Source organism: Mustela nivalis, assembly GCF_964662115.1.
Source record: "Mustela nivalis genome assembly, chromosome: 15".
NCBI classification, from domain to species: Eukaryota; Metazoa; Chordata; class Mammalia; order Carnivora; family Mustelidae; genus Mustela; species Mustela nivalis.
In genome coordinates, this window is record NC_139034.1 from 77,180,756 (window position 1) to 77,197,357 (window position 16,602).

The following is a 16,602-nucleotide window of genomic DNA, read 5'->3' on the forward strand; positions in this document are numbered from 1 at the left end:
CCCACCTTGTCTGGTCTTTATTTTCGTCCGATGCGGGCGGGTTGCGGGGACGGAGCGGCCCAGGAGTGGAGGTGGCTGGTCCTAGCGTGGGGGGGGGGGGGACCTCGTGTGAGGCTGACGGCGTGAAACCGGGGAGGTGGAACCCTGGCGGGGCCTGTCCGTGGTTAGAAACGGACTAAAACTCAAGGGATGAACACAAAGCCAGGGAGGGGGGCTACCTTCCACGTCCTTCCTCGTCCTTCCTGGAGACCAGCCACTCCTTCCCAGATGGCTTCTCTCACACCCCAGCAGCAGGACCAACTCCCCAGGAGGGGGAACGGAGGTGCAGCTGACGGGACAAAGGCAGTCTCAGGAAGATGCCCGCTCCCCCCAGAGCACCTGTCACTGACTTCCATAGGCTAGGGGACGAAGGGGTCTAGTTCAGTGTCTCAGAGAGTCCAAACCGGTTCGGTGCTGGTGTTGCCCTACTCATACCTCTGTGGGCCCCTGGGACTTCTAAGTGCAAATCCTGTGGGCACCGGAGACCACCCCCAAGCTACCAGGAACCCGGGGAGTTTCAGAGACACCCGGTGTCACTCGGGCAACTCGAACAGAAACATCAGAAACACATCTCACAGCTCTGGAGGCAGGAAGGTGCAAGACCAAGGCACCGGCAGATCTGGTGTCTGGTGACAGCCTTCCCACGTCACAGTCTGCTGTCCTCTCCTTGTGTCCTCACAGGGCCGAAGGGAGGAGGGGCTCGGGGGGCCCGTCTTAGAAAGTCACTAGTCAGTCCCATCATGGGCCCTCGCTCTCCTGACCTCATCACCTCCTGACACCATGGCACCGGGGGCTCGGATTTTCACCTGCACAGTCCCCCTGCACGACAGAGTCCCCGTGCTCACACACACACGCCACACCGCACTCTCTCCATTTACTGCCGTATTTGACAGCACCAATACAGAAGCTGCGGTTTGTTTAAGGGAACAGAAAAAAACACTCATAAATGGACCATGTTTTGCCAAAAGAACAGTACAAAACGCTACACGAAGAACTGCACTGGACACAAGACTAACTCGATCGGCAAACCGCTGGGTTCAGAAGGCGTGTGGCCTGTGGTTACATCACAACAGTCACGAGGCCAGCTCTGAGGTGCCGAGGCCCCCGAACCCCTGTGGTGGCCACTCGCTTGTGAAGCCAGCCAGGACACACGACAGAATGGCTAGAAGGCATGAAAACCCAACCACATAGCCCACTGCCTCTGGTCCTGCCAGGTGGTAGCTGTGCTCGCCCAAAGCCTCTCCCAGGCCAGGGACAATCTGAGCAGTGAGGCTGGGGGCCGGGGTGGGGAGCGTCTGGGCATCAGGGAGCCTCCAGGTGCCAGCCTCGTGGGTCTGGTTGCACGGCGGCGGGGTTTCTCCCCAGGTTCCGCTAGGGCCGGCTCGCGGAGCAGCCCGTGGAAGGGCACACGGCCCACGGGCCCCGAGAAGCCAACCGCAGCCTGCGTGGCCACAGACCAGAGAGACTGGGGGCGAGATTCCCTTGTCCAAGCTCCTCACAGCACTCCCCGCGCCCCCAAACCCCAGCAGGCTTCGTCAGTGGAAGGTGCTCAGGTAGGCTCCAGAACAATGACTCTCTCTCCCTGGGGGGCGCCGCTATCGACCACTGTGACCGTCTGGGGGCTGTGGGCCTTGTGCCAACCATGGGTCAATCCGCTCACCTGGAATCCGGTCTCCCTGCCAGCGTGACCACTCCTTGCGCTGGAGACCGGCTCCAGCGTGTCGTCTCAAGGTCACCGTCTACATGCAAAGGTGCGGGACCGTAAGCCAGCGGCCCTCTACACCGGCTGGCTGAAGGGCAGCACCTGCCACGCTCCAGAGAAAGCGGCGTCACTGCTTCATGGGACTGTCCCGCAGCAGATGCGCCTCGCACAGGGAGATGGGGCGCTGCCTTGCACGAACCACTCCTAGAGCGCGAACAGCCTCACGTCTTCTCGTGCAAGTTAAAGTCCCTGCTGCCGCCGAACACGCAAGATAACGATCCGCGATGCAGTTCTATTTCCCCGAATCAAAACATATCCCTTACAGAAATCAATCAATCATTCAGATTCTGGTTTAAAAAAAAAAAAAATTCCTTGTAGGCTTTTAAACGCTGCAGTCCATGACCAAACCCAGACGGCGCGCACGCCCCCTCTAGCTCCAGGCTGCCTGCCTCCCTGTGGCCCAGGCCACTGGGGCGCCAGACAGCAAACCCTCCATCCCAGAGGTGACCCAGTAACTTCCTTGCTTCCAAAATCCCCTTGTCTGCCCCTGCAAGGGCTGCTGCGCCTGCAAGAGGACGATGATTTGTGCCCACGAAAACCACACGAAGCCACGTGTTCTTAGTCGGGAATCGCTGCCGACTCCCTGTCTCACCCCAGAGAAAGGACTCCGCCTGCCTCCCACCAGGCCACAGGCCAGGAGAACGACAGGCCCACGGCTGACAGAGAGCAGCCCCGGCTCCTCTAAGAACGCAAGGTTGCCCTTAATCAAGGTCCCTGGGAAGAGAGCGCAATTTCACAAATAAGTAGTATCCTGCTCCATTTTCTAAACGGCCAATTTTTTGAAAGTCACACAGGGAGCTGACCAGGACACTCAAGAGTTTTGAATGTGGGCACGTCTTTCTGGAAGTGCCAAACATCCCCGTGCGCTCGCTCGCTGTCACACGCGCGCGCGCACACACACACACACACCAGGTACACTGCCCTCTGAAGAGTCACGTTTCAAGGAAAAATGTGCAAAATAAGTGTGTTATAAAATTTATTCGTGTAAGCATTCAGACATTTTTAGGTGGGCAAGATGATATGCGGATTCCACTACGAGGCGCGACAGAAAATCCTACTGGGAAGGACAGGAGAGCTGGCGCGGGGCCGGCCGTGGCACGATTTCTAACAAACGTGAAGACGAGAGCACTTCATCGGGGAGAAACTTAAAATAATAATTTAAAGCTTCATGAGGCAAGATATGTTCCAATTTAAAACACTAAGAAATAGTACCATCAAATGGAAGGAAATCAACCTGTGTGTGTACCAAAAGGGCCGTCGGGCAAACAAGAGGGGATCTGCATTTGCGGAGGTACAAAGAGGAGTGTTCCGTGAGGGGGGCAGGAAGTCGTATTAATGGCAAACCCTGCAAATACAAAATAAAACCCAAATCACTGATCACAGAATTCAAAATTTACATGTAATAAAGGCAAGGCAATAGACTCGAGTTATGGCCTGTCAAATATTTACTCCACTGACATTATCTACAGAAGCACTTGGCCAATTTGTACACAGTGATTCCTTATGCACGCCAAAAGGGTTTCCGTAAAAATGACACTATATACAAATCTGTACACTGACCCACCAGAGCGATACTCCGTCTCCCGCGGCGGGGGGAGTCACCCACTTAAAGCAGGGTACCTGAGATTTCATGTCCTCAATTGCCTTGTCAGGATCCCAAATATACATTTCAGGGTTTGTTTTTGTTTTTAAAGACACTTTCCTTGATATGTGCACGATGGCTAAAATTAAAAAACACGAACGAGAAAATAAAATGATCGCTTGCAGGAGCCGACCCTCCCCAGCCCACAGGACGAGTCCGTCGGGCGGAAGCCGGCGAGGGGGCGGCCGTGCGCCCCGGGATGGTGGGCACCCGCGGCCGGGGTCGGGGGTGGGGGGCCCCCGGATGGCACACCGCAGCAGCGGGGTCAGCAAAGGCTCTCGTGGACGTTTTCGGAGGAGGATGAAGAAGAAGAAAAGAAACCCCAAATGCCAAAGGAATTTCAGTGGGTTGAAGTTCCTCCACCACTTAGAGAGTATCTAGGGAAAGAAAAACAAGAGAAATTTAAGTGAATGTGTGTCATTTTTGTAACCCCCGTGCAAAAAGTCAAACCAGCACCGAAATCCCAGTTTACTAGGCAATCTCAAGTCATAAAAGAAATCTAGAGGCGCAAACATCAATGGGTTCATTACTATATAAAGAATTCATAAGAACTAAGAAAGTCATGATTCTGACCCCACTTTTCACTTTTCGTCGGTTAGATAGTGGAAAAACAGGAAGAATGTAGCAAGCCAGAGCACGCTTGGTCTCCTGGGAGGAAAAAAAGATGGGACAGTTGTGCTTACAGTGCACTTCTAACACTGCCCCAGTGGGCAGCACCCGCTGACACGCGCGACCCCTAGGGCGCACACACGGCTGGCTGGGGCATGGCCACAGGAGGCCTCTCCAGGCCACAAGAATACTGCTGCTCGCGCACGTAATCCACTTCCTGGAGCTGTCCCTGGACTGTCCAGAGAAGGAGCATTGTATTTGCACAAGGAGGTCTCTTAGGGCTTTCTGTCATTGGAAAGATTAGGCAACAACTCCGATGTCCAAGAGCAAAGAAAGGGTTAAGTAAATTCAGCAAACTGAAAAAAACAGTTAAAAATTGTAATTATAGGGGGTCTGCAGGCGCAGTCGGCTAAGCGTCCGACTCCTGATTTTGGCTCAGGTCATGACCTTGGCGTCTATGGTTTATACACAACGGACCCCGTGACCCAGCACCACCGGGAGGCGTGACCAGGCTGAGTGGGGTCATGGGCGCCTTCTTCGGCTTCTGATAATTGCGTGGTACTGTCTCGCTCTGGAATACAGAAAAGGGGGGGTGTCTGCAAGGCCCAACCTGACCTCAACACTGACCCCCATTCACAGGTGAGGGCAGAGGACACACTTATCGGAAGCGCTCTCAACCATTCCGGCCGAGAGCCGCTCTTGCGGCGTCTACAATACTGGGCCGTCTCCCGGGGAACAAAGGATCACGTAGGACCCTGTGGGAAAGCAGGCCGTAGCCACAGATCTCAGAGCCTCCTTCCAGAAGGAGAATTGCCTGCGCCACAGGAGGACTTGATGCCACACAGAAGGGTCCACACGATAATTCAAATTACGATACATGTCTTTGAAACGCTTTAGGCAAAGTCGGTTCATTCTTCCCCAAGGTGACTGATCCACCAAAGCGATGCCGTTCGGAGCAAAACGGGCACGAAGCAGCAGCTGTGGCCACCGTGGTCTGGGCCATCTGGGTGGGGCACACACAGAAGAGAAGAGCTCCAGCTGCGGCTGCAGGGACCTGCGGAGGACCCCCGAACCCCTGGAGCGCGTCACCCACTGGCTGCAGAGTCTGCACGGCACAGAGCAGAGCGGGAGAGACAGACGGCGTGGGGACGAGAAGGACTGTGGACTTGGCGTTTCCTAATGCATCACAGCAAAGTACATGCCCCCGCGTGACGTGGGCCGTGGTGGGTGGGACTGAGCTGGCGGCTGCCGAGGTCACAACCAACCATGGCAGGTTCACGCCGAGATGTGCCGCTGAGTGTGAAACACGCCGGTCCGCAAAGATGCCAAACTGCGCGGGAAACAACCCCTCACTGATGACACGTCGGGGAAAGACCTGGGATGCAGTGGGTTCAAGAGCTATCACGACACTAACTTCACTGGCACCTTCTTTACTATTCCTCAGGAGGCAACCAGAGAGCCCTGGACCATGTAGTGTGGCTCACACCGGCTGCCGGGCAGCGCGGGGCCGGACTAGCAGTGTTGGCCGCCCAAGGGCCAGGGAGCAGAGGGGAAATCAAGTCAGGTACGTGTGTCCCTCTAACCAGTTCAGGCAACTCGGGACAGGGTGGAAACCATCAGTCCTGAGAGTGGCCCTTCACAAACAGAAAACCAAACCTGAAAGGACCCTCCCAGCGCGGCGGGCTCCTCGTTGAGCGCTGGGACACTCGCAGGCTCCCCTACCAGCAAACACATGCACCAGCCCCCGAGCCACTTCGGGAAGGGAGAAAAATGGACCATTAAGTCATTCCTCGGTCGTGGGGAAGCCTGTGCGGTAACAAGGATGCCAGCCCAGATGAAAGAGTCACGGACACACTAACGTTAGGGACGTCCCCGCACACACCCCCCGAGGGGTACAGACAAGCTTGTCCCGACTGTGTGTGTCCCGCCGTCCTGACTTCTGTTTTCCTTTATGCCTGGAAGTCGTGAGTACCGACAGCGGGGAGCGGATGAACCCAAAGACTACAGCTGACTCCTTCGCTCGCCTCAGAAATCAAGGCGGCGCCTCAGATATCAAGGCAGCCGGTAAACAGGCCCTACCCCGCCGGTCAGCGTGCGGGGATGGCGTCTACACCCCAGCCGGGGCAGAGGAGTGTGAACCGCGTGCGGTGCTGCGACTAGGTTGTGCCCCCACATCCCACTTTATCAGGACGCTTCACGGGCCAGAGGGCAGCCCCTTGGATCATCACTGCCAAGAAGCAAAAGCAACCCAACACGCCCCTAACTTCTTTACACGTTGTCAAGTCAGTGTCTCTGGAAAGACCTGAAACGCTCTACTCTCATCAAGGCTCGGCTGCCCTCTGGCAGAGACTGGACAACTCCCCCGGAAGGGGAATTTCAAAGCAATGACCCAGCCAGCTTTCTGGGGAGTGACGGTTTGGGGGTGTGGAGTAGAGCTCGAGTCACAGCTCACCTCCACTCCGCAGCAACCCCAAAGGACTGCCCTTACGTGGGGGTGGCCGTGGGAGTGACCTCCACCAGGGAACTCCTAGAACAAGCCTGAGACTGGGTGGGGGGAGCCCGATCGCTGCCCCCCTCTGCTGCTACTCCCTCAGGCCAGAGCCCCCGGCAGGGCAGGGAGCGCGCGGCTGTCCCGACAAGGCTTCCAGGAGCAAGGCAGATGTGAGCATGGGCATAAGCTCAGGAGAAGGTGCCCGTGTCCTAAGTCCCTAAACCCTGTGAGAGGAGAAAAGCACCCGGAGAAGGGAAGATACGCCGCCCCCAGCAGACAGGCGGCATCGCTAGGAGCGGATAGGGTCACAAGGTCACTGGGTGTTCCCACGAAAGCGCTCCAAGTGCATGGTCTGTGGTCCTCCCCTGGGCACCCCAGACCTCGCCATTCCTTCACAGTGACATCTAGAGCTCAGAACTGAAGTCTTCTCGGACTTGATTCTGCCTCAACCGTGTGGCCGGGAAGGAAACAGCCAGAGACCAGGAGCAAAGCGCCAAGGCAACCTAGGACTGCCAGGCGTCCCTCGGACAGACCAGGAAAGGCAGGGGGCACATGTGGCATGGTCCGACCCACGGGGCTGGGGCAGTTACCTCTGCAGCCGCTGGACGAGCTGGGCCACCATGGTGTCCGAGATCCCGGGGCAGGCCTCCTCGGCCAGGTAGATGGCCCCACGCAGCTCCTCTATGGACCCCATGTTACCTCCGCACGCCTGGCTCTTCTCCTTTAGCTGCAGACACACAAGCGAGAAGAGCATGACCCGCACAGGCGAAGGAATCAAGGGGCACCTCCTCTAAGGAGGGACGCAACATGAGGCCCACTGCGCCCCAGGCACACAAGTCCTGGCGGAGCTCGGGCTGGGCTGTGGGCAGCCTGCACTCCCTCTGGTGAGTGTCTTTCGTGGGGACAGTGCATGTGGAAACGGCATTCATTAGACCTAAATCACCACCTTCGCCAGGAAAGAGCAGAGACAACTTTCTGGGCACATTTTCAAGTCCCGACAGGACACCCGCCTCTCTTCTTCCACTTGGACCTTCGTCTACACCAGAAACACATCGTCCCACTGCTCAGCTCTGGTTCCCACAAGGAGCTGCGCTGTGGGCTGCAGCTTCGCTCGAACGGTAATAGGTCAGTCCTTTATTCCAGCAAACAGCCTTTTTGGTCCACAGTGCTGTCAAAATACTCTATTTCCTACAACCAAGCACCCCCACCCAGCCTAAATTCTGGGAATCCGGTGTCCCTGTTGAGCCTCCCACCCCTCACAAGAAATCACAGCAGTGTCCTCGAGCACCACTACCGGCTCTAAGTCCCCCTCCCGGAGCAACACAGGACAAGGAGGGCCGTTCAGGTTCAGTCACAGGCAGCAGGCACGATGAGCCTCCCGCGGGGGGAGCCCCTCCCTGATGTCGCCTTTAACAAATGGATCACATTTGGCTTTGGCTTTGCAAACTCCCATGAACACATCACTGCCAGCATCAGCCCATCCTGGTCGGCCCATCCTGACCATGCTGGTTCCTCCTCCCCGTGGAAGGGACACATGGAGGACTCGGAGGGCCTGGTGTGGGAGGGGCCAGGGCCCAGCGTGCTCTCCCTGTGCTCCTCCCCCCACAGACTGCGGCAGACCTGGAGGCGGCCGCCGGTGTCCACCTAGGACTCCTGATCACTTAACTAATACAACCGTATTCACAAGTCGCGAGCGCCCAACCTCTCTGCCTTCTCCCATTTCCTACAACGGTCTCCCTCCCCAGCCCACCCTGCCCTGCGCCCCCAACACAAGTCCCCCTGCCCAAAGCTGCTGCCGGATGGGCTCTATCAGCCGTCATGCACACTCCAACATCGGGACAGCCTCACTTGTAGACACGGGGATAATGAATGATGTATACTGATAAAAACACCTTAGACAAGACACCCGTGAATTTACCTTCAGCTTAGCTGAAAAAAAATCTAAACAATATTACAGTGAGGACTAATTCACCAATTCTAAGTAATGATTTCGGCACTGTTTCTTCATATGCCCCGTAGAAAATACCGGGCTTCAAACAAAGTAAGAAATACGTTTATCATTTTCCCTAATGGCCAGACTGATCCTAGTGAAGCGCCCATGGCAGGCTAACAGGAAAGCGGGGGAACATCTTGAAACCCCAGACTGCCCTCCCACACAACATAATGAAGAGTGAGATGGTGTCTTATGGACAGGAGAGGAGGAGCGCAGGCACCCAGAAACGTCAGCCGAGGGCAGAGCCAGGGAGTGACACGGAGGGCCTCCAGCTGCCCTGGGTCACTCAGTTTGCCGTCACAAACCCACGTGTCCAGTGGTTTCAACTCTACACCCTAGGCTCAGCATGGGACCAGTGTAGCTCATTCTGGACTACCTTAAAGGCAGCCTGTGGGACTCAAAAAAAAAAAAAACCAGAAAGGGTATCTCCAACTTCTTTTCAAATCACCTCCTAACCAGATGAAGAATAATCTTCATTCTCGTAAACTTTATTCTGGCAAACACTGCACAATGCCGTACCTCCAGGAGGCAGGGCGGGCTCCCCACCAGGGAAACAAACCGGGGGCCCAACAACAGGTAAGGAGACGTCTATGGGATTACAGTGAACTATGGGGGCACGGTGGGGCATAGGAGGTCTCTGCGAAATCTGGTATCTCCTTTAAAATCAAATTCTACACTTCCGCATCGCCATCAATTTGTGTGATGCAAAGCCGTCAGGCCACACCGAACAGATTTTGTGGAGAGCAGTGCGACAGAAGCTCAAATTCACCCTGGTGACTCCCGGAGCCATGCGGGGCCAGCACACGCAAGGAGGCGACAGTGACCTTTCCCAGGAGGACCGGGCAGCACCCGTTGCCCAGGAGAGCAGGAGGGGCACTGGGAAGCCAGTGCCAACCCCAGCGGCCTCACGGGACCACGATGCTGACTCCCCACCTACTGGTGCCCACTGGCTCTAACCTCCCGAATTCGATTGGCGACACGTCCCAGAAAGAGGACCCTGCACCTCACTACGTCCCTGTCACGACCCACCCCCCACCCCCCACACGTCAACGGGGTATCTTACCTCTGCAAAGAGAGGAGAAATAATTGTAGATAAACACTGAGAGAAAGGCCTCTTTGGGATGTCTTTCATCTTAGGGAAGAAAAAAAGGTGATGAGAAGTAAGTAGTTAACATTCACATTCAACAGCGCAGAAACTTCAGACAGGCACCAAGCTAGCCAGCATAAAGTCTGAAACGCTATTTGCTGTGCTATCTTTTATTTTTAAGATTTTATTTTCTTCAGTAGTCTCCACACGCAGAGTGGGACTCAAACTCACAACCCAGGAGTCGAGGCACTTGCTGTGATAGCTAAATGGGAGTGTCTTGCTCTTTCACTAAATGTCAACGTTTCTTTGCGGCGGTGTGCCAGACTCATGCAGCTGGGCCAACCGGCATCTGGACTCTAGGTGCAAAGGCCTGAGAGGTCCCAGGAGTGGCCCTTGTGCAGAGGCCGGTGACACCGAATCGCACCCCTGCGCGGTCTATGCAGCAGGACTTGACTACCGACACTCCAGAAATGAAAATGAGATCAAAGCTGGCTGGTGCAAGTGACTATCACAGGACAGGGGCCCATTTTCTACTTTTGCAATCTCTGTAATGACTCCCATTTGCCCAGCACAGCAAGACTTGTAGGATCACCAGGGGACAGCTGTGAACAGCCGCTGGTCCACGCTGCCTGACAGAAACTACACCACGGTGCTTTAAAGCAACTCCAAAAACACAGTTCTTCATAAACTTAAAGAGGCGTAAAACCAATGAAAATAAAGTCCCATGTTAAGTACCAACAGCACTATGTTTATTTTTAAGATCCTAAAAACCTTAATCCCAAAATTCTGGTATCTTTTCTGAGTAACCCCAATACACAAAACAGAGTTCCGTGCAGAGTCTGAATGTCACTTCACAGGTGAGATGCCCTCCCCCCCCCCCCCACTATGTGCAAGCCTCAGGAAAGGCCGATGGCGGGGGAGGGGGCTGGGGGACGGGGACAGGGACACAGCAGGCTCTGTAGAGCAGGAAGCAGCCTGCAGTACAGACCAGAGGCCGGGTTCTCGGATCTGACTCTCTGGGTCCTTATGGGTCCCCAACAGCGAGACCCCCCAGCACGCTACCCCAGGGAGCCCACCCCGCCCCCCACAGAGCAGGCCTGCAGAGGTGAGTGGGGACGAACTGTGGTAGGAGCCAGCATTACCTTATTTCTTTCCAAGTCCGAAGGCTGAAGAGCTCCATTTTCAAGACTCTTTGGATCTTTCTCTCGGATAGTGAAGATCCAGTCCCCAGAGTCGCTGCCTCCAGAGGCCTGGCTGTCCGTATCCGTCTCCCTTTGGAGAGAAATCCAGAACTCCATGAGCGAGTGCACATCCCTGCACCGAGACCGGCCCCCCGCAGCCCTGCTAGCCACCCTACATTCCATACCTCCCAACCCCGCTCGTCACCCATCACCCCTTCCAGGCCCTGCCACCCGGCCCTGAGGAAAGAGACCGTCACCACGGCGCTCCCTGACTTCCCACGGCACCGGCCGCACCCACAGCCGCCATCCCACCTCCTGGACCCCAGAAAGGCCGCTCCCCGGCAGGACCACCCTGCGCTCCGCGCTCCACTGACAGTCCCGCTCTCAGAGGGCATCTTTTCTCCCCTTCGGCTCCTTCCCATCAACACCCCGACACGCATCCCTTTGGCTCCCGCAACGCAACGACCCCTCCAGCCACAGCCAGCCCGCAGTCTCGTTTCTTGGGTGTGTCAGCTACACTTACTGCCTCTGCTTCTGACCTTCTCTCACCCCAAAACCAACCCTGTCCCTGCAGCTGCCCTGACCAAGGCCGTCGACCGCCCGCACGACACTGCGCAAGGGGGCTCCTGCTCTGTCCTCCGCCTGCTGGAGCCCCGGGTCCGTGTTCCTGCTCATCCCTGCTCCCCTCCGAAGTCGCCCTGATCGGAGGCGCCCCGGCCATGGTCACCCACAGTTCGGTCCTCTACACTGGCGTTTCCCAGCGGTCGGCCCACTGTGCTCTGCAGACGCGCGCTGGGTGACATGGTTCACTCTCACGGCTCCAACGACCATTCACAGCGTTGTAACTAAATCCCGGACCGCAGCCGGCATGCCTCACCTGCACCCCGCACCTCAATGCGCCCCTACACCATCCTGCCAGCACCTCACACATGTCCCACCCCAAACTCAGCTTCCCGTGCCCCGGCCTCCTCCCTGCCCCGCCCGGCTGCTTCTCTGGTCACCACGACACCCACCACACGCCGAGGTCTGGATGGTCTCCACTTCCCTCACTCAAGGCCACGGCCACGTTCGGGCCGCCGGTCCACCTTTCTGTCCCCACAGCTACCACCCTCATCTCTCCACGTCCTGAGCCAGCGGTTCTCACTCTTGGCTCCTGTGACCCTGAAATGCTTGGTCTCGCCCCCAGAAACTAATTCAACCAGCCTGGTGCGTGGACCTGGTCTGGTGGTCGACTTGGACTTGTAGCCGAGGCGTGAGGGAGAACAGAAGAGGTGCCACAGCGGGGCCCACTTCCACTCGTGACGCCCTCGTTCCTGCCGGAGTGGGCAGCCCAGCGCCCCCCGACACACACACACATACACCAAAGCAACTCCCAGACCTCAACCATCTCTTTGGCTAAAAGAATTCCAGAATGCATAACCTGACACCAGTTTTCAGCAAGGAACTTCTGGTATGCGGCTTTAAAACCCTAGCATCGACCACACCACAACACAGAATCACAAAGACGTACATTTGTATCGTCAAAAAGCAATACATGTAAAGCAGTCACACCTGACCTGACCGATAGTTTATGGGCAGGAAAAAGAAAAGGAAAAGGAGATCAGGCCTAGTTCCTTCACAAAGATTTTTCCTGGAAACTCCACTAGCAACAGAAAGAGGCCAAAAGGTCCCCAAATTGTCCCATACTGACACAAAGATCACCATCAACCTGGTGTATCTAAAAAAAAAATTAACAAAGAAATCCACAAATAACAACAGAAAATCTCACCCCAGATGAGAGAGAAGAACAAACCCAAACATGACCCGTTCACAGGGCTCCCATGGGAGACCCCCAACCCAGGTCACGCGCCCCGCACGCCCACGTGGAGGGGACTCACGTGTCTGAGTCTTCAGAGCCTGAGTCCTCGTGGCTCTGCTCGGCCTTCCATCTCTTGTACCTGTCGATGAGCTCGGTCAGGTAGGAGGTTTTCTTTGCGTTGCGTATTATAAACTTGTGCTTCAGTAACTCCTTCGCGGTGGGTCTCTGGAAAAAAAGCCGCCAGACAGAACAGGAAGCAGGAGATGAAGTTCCCTGCGTTCTGACTCGACCCCAAAAGACAGACTTCTGCCTCAAAGAGTCACACACCCACACTAAAATGTAAAGATCGAGTTCTGCTTCCAGGTCTGTTTCCCTGACAAAAGCCAGGATTCCACCAGCAGTGGTCCAGCACCCACGGGTGGGAATCCACGTGCAGTGTGGACGTGGCGGTTAGTGTCTGACGTGGTCCATGACATGCCACGGGGAACCACCCAGCGAAAGCAAAAAGCCTTTCCCTAGGAAGACGCACTGACATGGAAAACATGTCAGAGAACTCCAGAGATCATTTAGGACAGCTAGAATATACCTCCCGGTTTTTATAAAATATTTTGTTTTACATTCGCACACACATACTTACATACAAATGCTGACAAGAGAGAAAACATATGCTCCGTGCTACCTTGTTAACTTTCTGTGTTAGTATTTGGCTCCACCTCCCCAAAATAGTGAGATCGATGGTAACGGGGACACATCGCAAGGAAACTAGAAAGGAACCAAGATATACCCTTTCCTCTGACGCCGAAAGAGTGCCGGGTGCCCTCACTCATCAGCTTCCCCCACGTACACGTGCGGGCCTCCCCCGTCCGTCTCTCGCCCTGGGGTTGGGGTGAGAACCTCGTCCAGGCCCTGGGCTCCGAATGGCCAAAACCACACAGCACATTCTGAAGTCGGCAACTGCCTTCCCCTCGAGGATGGCCGATCAGATGGCAAGGAGCACACTTTCCAAGCACAGCCCAAACGAGAGCAGACGGAGGCGGGGACACGGCCAGTGAGACTCAGGTCCCACTTACTAAAGCCTGATTCACAACAGCCAGTCGTGTGGCTCAAATTCAAGCCCACAGGAAACCTGGGTCACCTCAGGTGCCGTCTCACTCCCTGGGAAACTCCCAGCGTCTCCAAAGTGCTCACACTCTCAGCTTCTCGTCCTCTTCCTCAGTGTGCTTCGGGCAGGGTAGAGGTGGGTATGTGTGCTCTGGGCAAGTAGGCAGACACTAGAAATCCATTTTTAATGGAAAGATGAGCACACGTGTGGGGGTGTATTTCTTGGGCGCTTCCTAGCCTCCGCACTGTGGCTAGGGACCCACATCATGCCAGACCGTCCAGAGCGCCGTGGACAGACGGAGCAGCGACCCGCCCCCTGCCTGGTGCATTAACGAAGCCCACCAGGCGATCTCAGGCTACGTTCCCCGGGGGTTCGAAGAAAATGCTGCATCCCCCATTTCATTCCTTTACCAAATCGAGCATACTAGAAAACCATGGTGTTCTTGTAAAATTAGTCACCCATTCTTAAGTAAGAGTTAAGAAGGGGATTCAGGGACGCCAGGGTGGCTCAGTGGGTTAAACCTCTGCCTTCAGCTCAGGTCATGATCTCAGGGTCCTGGGATCGAGCCCCGAGTATGGCTCTCTGCTTAGCAGAGAGCCTACTTTCCCCCACCCCTGCCTGACTCTCCACCTACTTCTGATCTCCCTCTGTCAAATAAACAGATAAAATCTTTAAAGGGGCGCCTGGGTGGCTCAGTTGGTTAAGCATCTGCCTTTGGCTCAGGTCATGATTCTAGGGTCCTGGGATCAAGCCTTGCATCAGCCTCCCTGCTTAGCAGAGAGTCTGCTTCTCCCTGCTGCTCTGTTTACTTGTGCTCTCTCTCTCTATCATTCTGTCAAACAAATAAATAAAATCTTTAAAAAAAAAAAATCTTTTAAAAAAGGGGGGGGTGGATTTAGCTTGGCCTTCAGCCAACACTGCTAGAAGACTCAGAAACAAACCAAGACACATGGTCCTATACGTAACACCAAAATACAAAGATAACTTTCAGAGATGCATCCTAATTCAGGAGAGAATTCAGCTAAGGCTATACAGGAGAGAATTCGTCTGGCCACACGGCTCTGCCAGTCAATTACACACAAACAAAAGTAAAAAAGGAAGGGGTAGGGGGGAAGGTGGGTGGTACATGCGTACTTCGTAATTTATCGTTTCTTTCCTAACACATGCCAAGAAGAAATTGAAAACATGTACTTTAAAGACACATTTAGCCATTATTTTTCTGGCCAGACTTTGCGATTACTAAAAACGGCTAAAAATAGCCTGACCTTTTACTATAAACATTAAAAATTTATGACTCCACATATAATATTAAGGAGAACAGTCTTCAGGCTCAATGAGGTACGAAATGCTAGGAAATCTGAAAGAAAATAAGTAGATTTCTGTTTATTAAAAGATAAATAATAAAAACATTTGTAGAGTGTCTGGGTGGCTCAGTGGGTTAAATCCTCTGCCTTCGGCTCAGGTCATGAGCTCAGGGTCCTGGGATGAAGCCCCAAGTCAGGGTCCTCGCTCAGTACGGAATCTGCTTCTCCCTCTCCCTTTGCCCCCAGCCACACACACACCCCACTTGTGCAAACGCTCTCTCTACCCTAAATAAATAAAATCTTAAAAAAAAAAAAAATTTTGCAACTCAAATCAATCGCATCCATTTAGAAAAGAAGAAGAAGAAAAAAGAGAACGCGGTCATAAAGACAATGGTGACTACAGCAAGAGTGATTAAGGAAATTCCAGTAAGATGGCTCTAGACCAAGTTTGGCCACACAGAAAGAGGGGCCCACCCCGAGCTTGAGCAACTCACAAAGCTTGGCTCCTTATTCAAACAGGCTTCAACAAACTCTTTGAGGGGTTTGCTGTAGTTCCCTTCCAGCGTGGGGGGATTGTTCTTTGGAATGAGGAATAAAACCTTCATGGGGTGCAGCTCCGAGTGAGGGGGCTCCCCCTTCGCGAGCTCGATGGCTGTTATGCCCAGGGACCAGATGTCTGCCTGCAACAACAAAGCATTTTTAGAGATACCAAAAGGAATAAGCTCGAGTAAATAGGCTTCTTAGAAAAAAAAGAAAGACATCTCAACATACTTCTAAGGTTTTGAAAAAGATAATTATTTTTGAGCAAAAACAAAAAAGATAAGCCTTTGGTATAATTTCAAAACAGGCGACACACAGCAGAAAACGGAATACACAGACCACCTTCTAGTTCTGCACTGAAGGCGGCTTTTACAATCATTCGTCTTCCGTTTACTGCTGGAGTATGAGGCACTCCACGGTGACTCAGATCCCTGGAGTGACGAGACAGTTCGCCAGAAGTGAGCAGAGCGGGCACGTCTGGAACAGAGGGGTGTTTGCGACTCACCCCATTAAACCTGCTTACAACCACGCACAGCTGTGAGGCTAAGAGCCTCAGAGACTTGGGTTTAAATGCCAGCCCCACAACCAAAGTCTTACGACAGGAGACAGTATCTCACCGGGACGCCTGGGTAGCTCCGTCAATTGGGGTCTGACTCCTGGTTTCAGCCCAGGCAGTGCTCTCAGGGTCGTGAGATCGAGCCCCGCGGCAGGCCTGGCATGGGGACGGCCTCCCGCTCCCTCTCCCTCCGCCCCTCCTCTGACCCACGCTCTCTCACGCGTGCTCTAAAATCAGTAAGTAAGTAACATCTTAACAATAAAAAATCTAACTTGTGAGCCTAGTTTCCTCAACGGCAAAATGGAAATAATACCGGGGAGGTTGAGCAGGGTGCCTCACAGAGGGCCCCGAACTCAGGACGGGTGTCTTCCAGAAACGTTCGCACACACACAGAAGTAGAGAATAATACCAGAATCTTAATAGAGGAGAACATTCACAGAACTAACATGAAGTTAATGATTATGAACAATCTGCCATATGGACTTTGTCTACTGTTTG

General features: G+C 54.3%; 1 protein-coding gene across 4 annotated transcripts in view; it reads right to left on the bottom strand.

The window, feature by feature from the left end:
- Positions 1–2,764: 2,764 nt before the first annotated feature.
- The window catches only part of STK24 (serine/threonine kinase 24), a 113,579-nt gene continuing 99,741 nt past the window's right edge, over positions 2,765–16,602 (bottom strand). For all 4 annotated transcript variants that reach the window (XM_082700779.1, XM_082700780.1, XM_082700781.1 and 1 more), the window contains 6 exons: positions 15,503–15,688; positions 12,682–12,827; positions 10,766–10,895; positions 9,600–9,668; positions 7,134–7,270; positions 2,765–3,820 (listed from right to left, as the gene is read on the bottom strand). In XM_082700779.1, coding sequence (XP_082556905.1) covers positions 3,784–3,820; positions 7,134–7,270; positions 9,600–9,668; positions 10,766–10,895; positions 12,682–12,827; positions 15,503–15,688 — 705 coding nt within the window. In that variant the 3' untranslated portion in view covers positions 2,765–3,783. The remainder of the gene's footprint in view (positions 3,821–7,133; positions 7,271–9,599; positions 9,669–10,765; positions 10,896–12,681; positions 12,828–15,502; positions 15,689–16,602) is intronic.